General features: G+C 44.1%; 1 protein-coding gene across 1 annotated transcript in view; it reads left to right on the top strand.

Moving 5' to 3' along the window:
* Positions 1 to 3,707: 3,707 nt before the first annotated feature.
* The window catches only part of HELZ2 (helicase with zinc finger 2), a 47,146-nt gene continuing 36,763 nt past the window's right edge, over positions 3,708 to 14,090 (top strand). Inside the window, exons 1-5 of the mRNA XM_089513524.1 lie at positions 3,708 to 4,705; positions 6,892 to 7,075; positions 8,043 to 8,150; positions 9,067 to 9,587; positions 11,583 to 12,233. Of these exons, the coding sequence (XP_089369650.1) occupies positions 3,708 to 4,705; positions 6,892 to 7,075; positions 8,043 to 8,150; positions 9,067 to 9,587; positions 11,583 to 12,233 (2,462 nt within the window). The remainder of the gene's footprint in view (positions 4,706 to 6,891; positions 7,076 to 8,042; positions 8,151 to 9,066; positions 9,588 to 11,582; positions 12,234 to 14,090) is intronic.

Raw genomic sequence — 14,090 nt, 5'->3', positions numbered from 1 at the left:
ATACCCCAAAACATTAAAAAATAAATAAATTTAAATTTAATTTTTTAAAAAAATGTTGGGGAAAGATGGTTTTTTAAAAAACCTATACCTAAGTTTGTAATATAATTCTGTAAATATACAAGGAGTTTTGTTAGTATCATTTGGATACTTTAATTGAGGTGTTACCAAATATCTGTATCAAATACTAAATACCTCTGTTATTTGGGATACTGTAATTGAGGTATTACCAAATATCTCTGTTATTTGGGATACTGTAACTGAGGTTGGTGCTGACTTTTTCCCCAGTGTTTTGTTGGTTTGCCAGGATCATTTGTCTAGCATCACCATCATCATAGTGCCTTTTCATCCTGGAGGGAAGTGACCAGTGGGGTGTCCAGTGGGTTCTGTCCTGGGCCCAGTGTTATTCAACATCTTTATCAATGACCTGGATGACAGAATTGGGAGCATACTTATCAAATTTGCAGATGACACCAAATTAGGAGGAGTAGCTAATACTCCAGAGGACAGGAACAACATTCAAAATGACCTGAATAGACTAGAAAGATGGGGCAAAACTAACAAAATGAAATTCAACACGGAGAAATGTAAGGTATTGCACTTAGGGCGGAAAAATAAAATGCACAAATATAGGATTGGGGACACCTGGCTGAATGAAACTACGTGTGAAAGGGATCTGGGAGTCCAAGTAGACCACAAGTTGAACATGAGTCAACAGTGTGATGCGGCAGCTAACAAGGCCAACGCAATTTTAGGCTGCATCAATATAAGTATAGTGTCTAGAACAAGGGATGTAATAGTGCCACTCTATTCTGCTTTGGTCAGGACTCACCTGGAATATTGTGTCCAGTTCTGGGCACCACAATTCAAAAAGGACATTGAGAAACTGGAGCTTGTCCAAAGGTGGGCGACTAAAATGGTGAAAGGTCTGGAAAGGTCTTATGAGGAACAACTTAGGGAGCTGGGGATGTTTAGCCTGGAGAAGAGAAGGTTAAGAGGTGATATAAGCCAGTTTTTTCTGGCTTCTTTTTGGTGCAGAGGAACACCACATAGTTTGGCTGCTGTGGCATCCCTCGGGAACAAAAACTAGTGGCTCCAGACCACCCTTTTGGGGCAATCTGTTGAACCCCATTGACTCATTCAAAAAAATGTCCATGCTTCTCATTTTCTCCTCTGCTTTTAGCATATTGCTTCTGTCATTCAGGTGCAATTTTAGAAGCTGGTTTGCTTAGCACAGGTAGAAGAAAAAGGGGAAAGCAGTTCTTTGAAAGAAACAAAACACAATTTTGATTTAGTAAAATAATCAGGCGTGTGGGTGAATTTAAGAAAGGATGGGGTTATGTGACCCAGAATCTTCAAGCATGACACATGGCTGATAGGTGGTCAGACTTCATCTCCTGTTCCCTTATCTGTTGGGAGTTCCCCAGGGCTCTGTTCTGGGTCCCCTTCTGTTTTCTCTCTACACACTGTCCTTAGGAAAACTCATTAGCTCTTTTGGTTTTTCCTACCATCTCTATGCCGATGACACCCAGCTGTATCTTTCCACCCCTGACCTTTCTCGGAGGCTTGAACAGCAAGTTTCATCATGTCTCACAGCTGTCTCGCAGTGGATGCGCCATCGGCGTTTGAAGCTCAACATGTCCAAGACGGAGCTTCTTGTCTTTTCTCCTAAGCCCACCCTTCAACACTCCTTTTCTGTCTCTGTGGACAACATTTCTATTCAACCAGTCCAGCAAGCCCGCAGTCTTGGTTTTATCTTTGACTCTTCTCTGTCGTGTATCCCTCAGATCCAGATCACAGCCAAGGCTTGTAGATTCTTTTTGTACAATATTGCCAAAATCTGACCATATCTCTCCGCCTCTACTGCCAAGATCCTGGTCCATTCCCTAGTGATCTCACGACTTGCTTACTGTAACATCCTCCTGGCTGGGCTTCCTCTTTCTCACCTCCGTCCTTTAATCTCTGTCCAGCATTCAGCTGCACGCATTATCACTTCCACCCACCTCTCTGACCACATCTCTCCTGTCTTGGCATCCCTTCACTGGCTCCCCCTCCCTTTCCGTATTCAGTACAAGCTCCTGCTGGCGACGTTTAAAGCCCTCCATGGGCTGGCCCCTCCTTACTTATCAGAACTTCTTTCTCCTCACCTTCCAACCAGGGCCCTCTGCTCTGGTAGTCAAGGTCTGCTGTTCCAGCCCAGGATTTCCTCTGCTCCATCTTGGATTCGCCCCTTTTCACTCGCTGCCCCTCACTCCTGGAACCTTCTTCCCCCACAAGCAAGAGCCATCACTTCTTTAACCATATTCAAAACGGAGTTGAAGACCGTCCTGTTCAGAGAAGCTTTCCCAGGCATTGCATAATTGTTGCATGGTATTTGATGTTCTTTTGGTGCCTGTTTTATCGAACCATTTCCTGTATTGCTATGTACTTTATATGTATTATCCTACTAGAGAGGCAGGCTAGCTCCAAGAGGCCTCCCTGGAAGAAGATTAACCAACCATTATGAAGCCAAGCCCTCCCTCCAGTCCATCTGCCTTGGTCCAGGCCTCGGAGGTAGAGAGGAACTGCTGGACCTCTTACCCTTTCCCTCCACCACTCCCTTCTCCTTCTGTGTCATGTCTTTTTAGATTGTAAGCCCGAGGGGCAGGGATCCGTCTAGCTAAAAAGATTGCATGTACAGCGCTGTGTAAATTTACAGTGCTTTATAAATAAAGGTTAATAATAATAATAATAATAATTATTATTATTATTATTATTATTCTCTGGTCTTTAAAATTCTCTTCTTGAAAGCTCTTCTTGATAGCCAGCAACTCCACCCAATGCAATCTCTCTGGCACTTTCCTTCATAGGCTAAATCTGCTTTATCAGTCCAGTAACTGTACAAAGAGGTCTGTGACACCTTGAAGACTAGCACTGTTTAATAAATTATGGCATAAGCTTTTGTAGACTGAAGCTTAGGCCCCATACAGACTGCCAAAATAAAGCTGCTTTGGGTCACTTTGGAGGTATGCTGCTTAAATTATGCATGCATCCTAAAAGTCTGGAAGCTGCATCAAAGCTGTGCTCCAGTCCTTAGGACTGGAGCATGGCTTTGGCGTGGCTTCCAGACTCTTAGGATGCATATATCATTTAAACAGCATACCTCCAAAGTGACCCAAAACAGCTTTATTTTGACCAGTCTGTATAGGGCCTAAATTAATCATGAAAGCTTATATCAATAAAAACTGTGCAGGTTATTTTGGTTTCTTTTTGTTTTGCTGCAGTGGGGTAACTGTGCCATTCCTGGAAATGTTTGCGTATTTGAAATGAGATGAGGGTGCACTGAGAATGAGATGCTTTGATAAAATTCCCTATTGATGCCAAAGCTGCTTGGGAGACAGATGAGATTTGAATTATTTTTGGTGTTATTTTTGCTCACAAATTATGCTGAAAAAAATTGGTGGGGGATGGCTTTGGCAAAATTGGCAGGTACCTACAGGGCCTACAGAAGTGTGATCTGAGGGTGGAGGGTCTCATTCAACACTTGCTTTAATGAATAGTTTTATAGAGACATATAATGTTGGATTTCAGATCTCTTATTGACCTTGATTTTGTGATTTCCAGGACTTTGGTAAAGGAGGCACTTGCTGTGCATATGCAATAATCCTCATCTACATCCAGAGGAGTCCTTGTTCTCCCTCTGAGCGAGTTTTACCAGATCTTTTGTGACCATGCGCCATCAAAATGGGGTGGTTCAGACGCCGCTGGACGGCCTCCGAGAGCAGCTGTCTTTGTATCTGGCCTGCTCAAAATGCAGTCTGCAGGAGAACGAGATTACCTACCAACTGAAGGAGGTGGAGCACCACTGCATGATGGATATCCTCCTAGCCAGGTGCAAGGGAGAACCTGCGAAACTGTGGCGGAAGGTCGGCAGGCGTCCCAACTTCCCAAGCCCAGCCCATTATGACATCTGCAGGCACTACGTCCCTGGTTTGGGTTGCACAAAGCACAGGAACCTTTGCACATTTGCTTGGAGCCAGGAGGAGGTGATCGTGTGGACCTTTGAACGGAAAAACAACATGGAGAGGCACATTCTCAAGATGCTCTTGCAGAGGGCTCAGAGCAGCAGCTTATCAAGCAGCCTCACCAAGCCTCCTAGTCCCAGCATCTCAGAGAAGATCCGTAGTGAATTTGGAGGCCATTTCCAGGAAATCTGCAAAACCTGTTTTTACCGGACTCCCCAAAGGATTTCCACTAAGGATTCTGTCCGGACTTGCGAGAAGCACTGGGAAGCACTTTTGGTCCACGTGGTCACCAATGGCAAGATGAAGGAGCAGTACACGGAAATCCGCCCCCGTCCTGGAGCCATGAAAAAATTCATTTACTGTGAATACATCTCTGCAGGCAAGCCATGCAATCGCACTCTTCGTCGGTGCTACTGTGCTCACAGTGATGTGGAACTGGCAGTCTGGGAGGCAGAGCAGAGCCATGGCCTGGCACGCATAGACCTCCTGTACACACCTGTGGACTGTAAACCAGTAGAAGAAGATTCGCGGCCCAAAGTCCGGTTCTATTGCCGAGTGTGCCTGGTGACGTGTGACTCTCAGGAGAGCTTTGAGAACCACTGTTCCTCCTTGGAGCATGCACAGCTGATCACCACAGACTCCATAGTTGAGTGGACTCATCGTGCCCCTCCATACAACCCAAAGGGCTTTGTGCTTTGCAGCCAGTAAGTTAGACAGTTCCTGTAACTTATTTCTGCTTTCATAGGAATTGAAAGTTTTTCAAGATCAGGGCTCACCAGAATCATTCATAGTCATGTTGTTGTGTACCTTTAAGTTGTTTCTGACTTTATGGCAAACTCTCAGATCAGTCTATCATGGTGTCTTCTTAGCAAGATTTTTTTCAGAGGGGCATTGTCATTACCTTTTTCAAAAGCTGAGAAAGTGTGATTTGCGCAAGGTCATCCACTGGGGCTTCCATAGCCAACTGGAGATTTGAGCCTTTGCCTCCCAGAGTCCTAGTCCAGCACTGAAACCACTACACCAAGCTGGCTCTCATTCATAGACAACAGGGTCCTTATTTGGAATAAAAATTTGGGTTAATGGCACAAAACCCTTGTAAATATGGGAAAACTGCAAATAACAAAAACATCATGTTTTTACCTGAGAGGACACCTCTCTAGGAATCCCTAGGTCCTCCAATTCAACTCTGTGGTCAACATCCGACAGACACTGACTATAGAACTGCACTGGAGGAGCTACAAACGCCTGGTAGAGTATTCTCTCTAGGAATCTCTAGGTCTTTCAGTACAGCTTTTAGTTCAAGTTGACCATAGAGTTGCACTGGATGACTTCGAGATTCCTAGAGAGACATATTAATCAAATCCGTGAATAATCAAATCTGCAAATATGGAGGGATGAGTGTACTTGTGTTCATTGATAGAAAATCCTGTGCAGAGATTATTTTCCATCCCTGTTATCCAAGCCAGTTTCCTAACAATTTGGCACACTTAAGAGCTGGGCTGGTGAAAACTTGCTCTTTTCTGTAATAACAAGTCATGTACAATATGTGGACGTCTTCTCTCAAAGGCTTTTAGTATTCCCAGCCTTGTCAATGAGAAGTGTAAGGTGCACAAGCCTTGTTTCAGGTGAACACACTTGTGGGAAACTGTTAGTTTCTGAGAAAGCATATGCTTTGCTTTTGCTTGGTTGTTTAGTAAGGATACGGGGGAAAGTGAGGCCCAAAACAGATGGTCCAAAAGTGCCATGTCGGCACCAAAAATAGGGTGGTGACATCCCAGAGGACCTTTTCAGCTGCCGCTCCTAAAATATGGAATGACCTGCCGGAAGAGATCTGCCATATTACATCTTTGGAGGCATTGAAAAAGGCGATAAAGGTGGGTCTCTTCCAGTGGGCCTTTCTAGACTAACCTCCAGCTGAATTAACCAAATTGATCCATTCACTCTTTCACCACCTCTCCTGATGGTCTCTTGGAATAATTCGACCTGTGTCGATCCTTAGTTACAAAATTTGTAACTAAATACACTGTACTGGGGATATTGTATTGTATCTTAATGTTTATGTGCAATTTTAGCAGGAGGAGGTAGGGTAAAGGGGATTAGGGAAATTTTATTATTGTCTGTATATCTGTTTTATTGGACTGTTGTTACTCACCTAGATCCCGGAAGGGAGAGGCGGGATATAAAAAAATATTTTATGATGATGATGATGATGATGATTGGAAGTTTTATTCTGACACTCCCAATTCTTTTGGGAGTCATGTTTGGATCACCTTTTTATGCTGTTTTTTTTTTTTTTTTGGGGGGGGGGGTACTGATGAAACTGTTTAAAAGCTAACACTGGTCTTAGAGGAGTGATATTTTTCCAGCTGATAAATTGAGTCATTAGTCTGAAATGTCTTTTTAAGGGTATGCTTCTGCATTTGGTTTTTGTAGCCCAAATGTAGAATTTTACATGACATTTTGCACACTACTGAATTTCATCTTGCTAATTTCTGCCCAGAATTTGTGAGGTGCAGCCCATCTGTAGCCAGTAATCCTCTAATGAAGTGAATACTGTGGTCCCAGAAGACAAACTTCTTCTGTCTATATCAGTGGTTCCCAAACTTTGTTCTTCTGGGTGTTTTGGACATTGACTCCCAGAAGTTGATGTCCAGCTTGGCCAACAATCAGAAATTCGGGGAGCTGAAATCCAAAACACCTGGAGAACCAAAGTTTGGGAACCACTGGTGAATACCATCTATGTAGCCAGTCATTCACTTTTATTATCTTCCTGTTCCTGTGTAGTCCTCTATCTTTCACTGGCAGAACTGATGTGAATACCACTTGTGACTCAAAACCCTTAAGCTTCCTACCCATGAATAACTGCATTGGGGTGGGTTTCTCTCTCCAGAGCTGATCTGTGTGAATACGGAGAAAACTGTGCCAAGGCCCATTCCATTGAAGAGCTGGAGGAGTGGATCCAGAGAGCCAAAGTGGCAGAGACGAACAAGATGTCTGCTAAGCAAGATGGTCTCCTCTCTTACCAGGACCGGCTTGTTGCGGAGTACCAAGAAAGCCACAACGAAGTCTTAATTGTACGTTGTTGGCCACTAAAGAGGAAAAACTTCTGGCTGAATGTAGGAAGTCTGGTATTTTTGTAAAACGAGAACAAAATTGGAGAGGGGGGTAAGACAAAACAAACAGCTTCATTTATATACCGCTTCATACTGAACTAACAGTGTCTCCGCGGTTTACAATTGTCAGCTAATTGCCCCCAACAATCTGGGTACTCATTTTACCGACCTTGGAAAGATGCAAGCCTGAGTCAAGTACCTTTTGCTGGTACTGAGCTCGCAACCTTATGGTTTTGAGTGAGTGGCTGTAGTACAGGCATTTAACCACTGCACCACCAGGGCATCTCATGGTAAGATTGTGACCATGTGCAAAATTGTGGAGAAGGTGGCATTCCAAGTTTAACTGGGGGCAAATGTGGCCCTCTGGCAGTTGCCAACTCCTGGCTTGAACTGAATTTGAAATTTTAGAATATTCTAAATGTTAAATTGTAAAATCCCTGACTGTTTCTCTCCCCTAAGTTGCTGTTTAAGCAGAGTGACAAAGATGTCTGTCTGCAGTACATAAACATATGCGCGTATGGGGTGAGGGTGCATAGCTAGTATCATAGTCTAGAAGGCATCCCAAAATCTAGATAGAGCCTCTTGTCCAATATCCTGGTCTTGAAATTACAGAATAATTTGGCAAGTGTGGAATATGAAACAAATATAATCAGTGGTGCCTTCCATCTCAGTGACATGGTGAATCCACTTTGTTTTTTTTTATGCTGAACTTTAACAGGAGGTATTTAAGGTGCTGAAGCTATTTGAGGGATAGTCTTCAACATCTTACATAGCTTCTTTGAAGTTCAGATAAAGATCCAGAGTGAATTTACTTCCCCACTGGCCCTGGATTTGTCAGACGAAGCCATACATAGAGGGACAGTTTGGTGCAAAGAATTAGTTACATCGGTCGTCTTGCCTGGCCTCAACATGTTGCTTCTTTCACCAGATTTCAGAGGAAGTGGATGGTGTGATAGTCACCTGTCAGCAGCCACTGCGGGTGCAGTCAGAGGATAAGAAGATGTGCTACCGCTGGCTTTTCACAGTTCATTCCCAGGTAAGCTTGAAGATGAGGAAATGGCTCCCAAAAGAGCAAAGCAGAATCCTGGAGCCTCTCTTTGGATTCTTGCAAATGATGGGTATGGCTCTGCACACAGTGGCATGAATCTAGGGAAGAAAATTTTGCTTTCTGTGTGTATTATGCATAGGATGCTACCTTATATTAGAGCAGACTGCTTGCTGTGTTTATCCATGATACTGTACATGGTCCGGGGATGGTTCTTTAGGATCCAAGGAAAGAGCTTTTTGCAGCAGAACTGTGGTGTTTTTGGGGACTCTGCTACCATAGCTGTGGTGGCTGGGAATCATAATCCAGAAAAAGTCACTTTCCTAATCACCAGTTTCTAGGTTTTTGATCTGTAAGACTAACTAAAAGAAAGAAGTTGGCAGCATGAGCTTTCATAGATTTAAGTCTACTTCCTCAGATGCATTTGTCTTCAGACTTAAGTCTACAAAAGCTCATGCTGCCAACTGCTTTCTTTCAGTTATTCTCAAAAGGTGCTACAAGATCTCTCTACATACTGATTCTACAGACTAACAGGGCTGTATCTTTGAATTCTAATAGTGCTATCTTTTACTTTAACAGTTCTGGCAATATTATATGAAATCTTGGAGTTTGTAGTTTGGTTAGCACTAGAACTCTCTGGCTTAGAATTCTAAACATGCTTTCCTCAATTCCAAATCCTATGATTCCATAAAACTGAATCATGACAGTTGAAGTAGAAGCATAGCGCTATAATTGTGTAGTGTGCCTGGACTTCAGGGTGATATATTTTGGTAGATACATGGGTGATTTGTAGAGATTGGTAGGAGTTGCCATGGCTGTGGCTATATTGGCTGGCAAGGAACTTTGGGCATTGTAGTCAACAAAATCACATTTCCAAGCTGCTCATGCTATTTTGCTCCAATTTCAGAAGCCACTGGTTCACGTGGCCTTGCTGAGAAGAGTCCCAGGGGCAACGTTTTCCCTAGCAGCAGATGGACACAATTTGGGCCTTACTTATGCCTCAGGAAAGAGATTCAAGACTCGGCCAGGAGCTGCGGTCGAAGTAGGGGTGTTCATGGAGTGTCACACTTTTGGCGTCTATGAACAGTGGCTAGTGTTCGACGTTGGAAGCCGCCCCGTCTTGGTCCGAAAACTCCAGGCTAAGGTTGGCCAAAAAGAAACTTCCTCCTGGCGTATGGAACTGACCACGGAACATAGCAGCCATTTTGTGGACTTTGAGCGCTGGCACAGCGGCAACCGTGTGGTGGTGCCTGGCGTGGAGCGGACCGCCGACGAGTTGGAGCTGCTGGCCAAGTACAAGGCCCCATCGCTGGCGCTGGATTTCCAGCGGGATGCTCAGGGCCAGCCGATCACCCCATTGAACTATCGTGAGCAAATGCACAACTTCCTGTTCAGGGAGGAGGAGGCGCAACGAGCGCTGATTGCTAAGTGAGTATTAAAAGAGAATTAAATTCATCACATTAAAAGGATAGTTTGAAACAGTATCAAATCATTAAAAAGCATACAAAAGCTTCAACATACTCTCATCTTCCCTGGAAATAATTACACATTGAAAGCCTGCTTGAACATTCTAGGCCAGGAGGGCCACATTTTGCCTCTTGTTTAATGTAAATTGGGGGTGGAAAAAGTACACCGTGAGGAGCGCATGTTACCCCATAGTCTTTTTTGTGGCCTTAAGCCTCCCCCCCCCCCCCCCAGAAATGAAAATTAAATGCTATGTCTCAAAAAGCCCTCTGGGTGATATGGGGGACATTTTCACCATATTTGGTCTCCTTCAGGCTATTCCATGATATAAAGTGTAATTGTGTTGTAGGAGGGATGGACATGAATGTCTCTGGTCTCCATGCATTTTCGATCAGAGGTTGAGTTTCTCCTGTACAGAATTCCAAAATCCAAAATGTCCAAAGTTCAATTTAGAAGGGACTTGAAAACCTTTCTATTTCAGTCTGCATTCCCCGAGTAAAGTCCATCCAGACCTCCATCCCTCTTTAAGAGCAAGAGGATCGGCTAACGGGGCTTTTAGTTATTGTTATTTTTATTGTATGTATTTTTATACTAATGTATGTTGGTTTTTGTATTGTTGCTATTTTACTGTGAACCGCCCTGATCTTTGGAAGGAGCGGTATAAAAATAAAAATTTTATTTTATTTATTTTATTTAAAACTTCTGAGCTAGTGACACCTTTGCTTTCTAATGGTTCATGAACACAGACTTTGAACTTTATCGGACAGGCCCTGGAATGGGCTTGTTGCGTTCTAAAAGGGGCTTGTCTGATAAAGTTATTTGTTTCATGTACACAATTACCAAAAATATTACGTATAAAATTACCCTCAGGCTATGTGTATAATGTGTATAGGAAAGAGGAATGAACTTTTTAGACTTGGGGCTAGACTCCCAGATATCTTGTTACATATATGCAAATATTCTAAAAAATCCAATATCGAAAACATGGTCCCAAGTATTTTGGATAAGGCTGACTCAGTTCTGCATCTTTTTTCTTTCCCTCCATCTTTGCTCCTTCCATCTCTTTTGCTGACTCCTGGGTCAGGAAATTTATCCACCTGTCCTGAATGGGGTCACACTTCCCCTGAAGGACGAAGTTCGCAGCTTAGGAGTACTTCTGGACTCATCCCTGCATTTGACATCTCAAGTAGATGCGACGGGCAGAAGTGCTTGCTATCAACTTCGGTTGATACGCCAGCTGCAACCCTACCTGGGCCAAAGGGACCTTGAAACCGTGGTACATGCTCTGGTAACCTCTTGCTTAGATTTCTGTAATGCGCTCTACATGGGGCTACCCTTGTACCAAGCTCGTAAGCTACAGTTAGTACAAAATATGGCAGCCAGATTGGTCACCAGGGCATCTAGGTTTGACCATATAACACCCATTCTGAAAAATCTTCATTGGCTGCCCATTTGCTTCCAAGCACAATACAAGGTGTTGGTTATTACCTATAAAGCCCTACATGGCTTGGGCCCGAGTTACTTGAGGGACCACATCTCCCCACACAATCCGCCCCGAACACTCAGAACATCCGGGAAGAATCTGTTGGAGATTCCATCTTCCAAATATGTCTCCACATCCCAGACGGCCTTTTCAGTGGCTGCCCCGCGGATTTGGAACAGTCTCCCCGAGGAGCTCCGTCTCATGACCCCCCTAGAAACATTTTAAAAGAGGCTTAAAACCTTTCTTTTTTGCCAAGCCTTCCCTCCCCCCGAGGAATGAAGTTGAGCGCTCTTGATGCCATCGATTCTCTGCCTTACCCTATGAATGATTGTGTTTGTATAATTGTATTACTTGTTTTTATATATTTTTATGAGATGTTTTTAATAGTTTTAAAGTCTGTAAACCGTTTTGATCTAGGGAAAAATGGTATACAAATAAAATTTATTATTATTATTATCTCTTCTCTTCTGACATAGGCTCAGCTTGCAAGTGGTCCTTTCCCTTCGACAGATGATGGCAATCCCTCTCATGGGGATGAAGTGTGCTCCCCAAGGGGAACTCTATGCTGAAATCACCACCCCTTACTCTCTGACCCAGGACTCTGAGGAAGGCCGCCTTCTACACCGCTCTGTCAATACTGCCTTCCTGGCCCCAGACCCACCCACTAACAACCGTGTCTTTGAAGTCTCCGTGGAGAGTAGCAACATCACTGACAGAAGCATTTGGCTTCTTCTGCCTCGGCGCTGCTGCTTTGAGCTTGGCCTCAAAGCAGACATGTCCCTCCAGGTGGAGGTCCAGTTCCAGATCAATCAGCTTTTTTTCCGGAAGTGGCATCATGCTGTCGACAAGCTCTGTGATGTGCGGCTGGTCCTACCGGATGTGGCCACATGTTCTATCCCACAACCCCCCAGGCAGGGTCTGTTGCCATTGCTGCACCGTGGGAATGCCAAGCAGAACCAAGCCCTCTCCTTCATCATTGGACAAGTGGCTGGTAGGATCCGGCAAGTGCCTCCTCTCTTGATCTATGGACCTTTTGGAACTGGGAAGACCTTTACCTTGGCCATGGCAACCCTGGAGATCATCAAGCAGCCAGGAACACGAGTGCTGATCTGCACCCACACCAACAGGTCAGCTGAGTTGAGGGAATTGTTGTTCTTATATATATAGTTACTATTGGGGAGGTTTAGGGTTGGGGAATGTGTGAAACTCGCAGATGCTGCTGGAGCTACAGCTCCCATTAGCCCTAGCCAGAATATCCACAGGTGAAGGATCGTGGGGTTGGGGTCCAATATCTGAAGAGCTATGTGTTCTCCAGAGGAACATGTTGTTGTTGTTAGAGGTAGGGGAACAACAGTGCTGTTGTCTTCTTGTTAGCCCATCTTTTTCACAGTTTGGAACTTAAGGCAGTTTACAACAGTTAAAACAAACCTAGTTAAAAATCCATAACATACAAGAATTAAAAAGCAGTTACATTATAAAAAAAATAATGCCAGTTAAAAACATCAAATGCCAACACTGTGTAGTGATAATGACTCTGGAGATCAGAATTCGATTCCTCCACTCGGCCATGGAAACCCACTGGTTGAGTATGGGTAAGTCACACACTCTCAGCCGCAGAAAACCCTGTGATAGGTTTGCCTTAGGGTCACCATAAGTTGGAAACTATTTGAAGGCACACACAAACCACAACGTTTAAAAAACCCAATAGATAAGCTGTGTTGTGGTCATTCAGCCTGTGTCCAAGGAATAGTTTTCTTTTTCTTTTATTATTGTAGTAGTAAAGGGGAGGGGGTTGGGGTGAAGAATATGTGGAATTCAGATACATTTGGACTGCCATTCCCATCTGCCCTAGCCAGCAAAACCAATCATTATGAGTGTTCTAGTCCAACCACATCTGGAAGACCACATTTCTCCCATTCCTGCCCCAAAGGTATAAGAACATAGGAAACTGCTTTTTACCCGAGCAGATTATCTCCTCCTTTAGTGTGATGTTGTAATGCCTTGTAGAAGCATTCACTCCTTTTTGATTTTTCATATTTTATTGTGTTACTACATGGAACGTGAATAGATTTCATTGATATTCTGATTACTTGACTTATACAGAATATTCAACAGTGTGAAGGTGGGCATTTTTAAAATTGTTCTACAGAAACCAAGGCCCAGTACAGACCACCACTTTGCAGCAGGCTGGGGCCAAAATTAGGGCTGGGGAGCGTGGAGCATCGGCATGCTCCATGCTCTCCCAGCACCATTTTGGACATGCCCATGGCCACACATCATGTGCACCGATGACGTGCCTTGTGCGCTGCCTCTAAATGGGGCAGTGCAGAAGAAACTTTACCGCGCCATTCCTGGGCGCTAATGGTGCCTTGGCAGCAGCGTGAAAGTAGCTGCTTTTTGTGGCTCCTTTTCAGAGCGGATCGTTGCTGTGCCTGTATGGTTGCAGCAGCAACTATCCAGGGCAGAAAGGGGCTGCATCTCGCCATCACTTCCTGCCCATCTGTACCGGACCCAAGTCACCAACAATAACAAACTGGCCTGTGTTGGTTGCATAAGTACTCACCCCTTGAGTGAATATTATATACATTATCTGGCCCCAGCAGCATTGCAAGGTTTTGCGTACAGAAGGGTCTGCCATATCACCTGCTCCCTTTTAACTGGAGGTGCTAAGGACCAGCCATACAAACTGCCAATTGCAACCTCTAGAGGCTTTGATTAGCCATTTTGCCCCATTTTCAACCCTTGACCTGTTGTAGGCCCACAAAGGCCATGCTTTTTTTTTTTTAAATCCCTATAGGTAAACAGGTAAAAAGTGTGACTGAAGTTTGACTGAAGTGCTTTGAGCGTGGAGTGTGGAGACAAGGGTTCGAATCCCTGGTGATTCATGGAAACAAGTCACACTCTCAGCCTCCAAGGAAGCCCCCTCTGAACAAATCTGGTCAAGAAAACCCTGTGATAGGTTCACTTTAGGGTCACCATAAGTT

This window comes from Sceloporus occidentalis, unplaced genomic scaffold, assembly GCF_023333645.1.
Source record: "Sceloporus occidentalis isolate IW3139 unplaced genomic scaffold, rSceOcc1.0.p SCAF_3, whole genome shotgun sequence".
NCBI lineage: Eukaryota > Metazoa > Chordata > Lepidosauria > Squamata > Phrynosomatidae > Sceloporus > Sceloporus occidentalis.
This window is presented reverse-complemented; position numbering and strand designations above follow the sequence as displayed.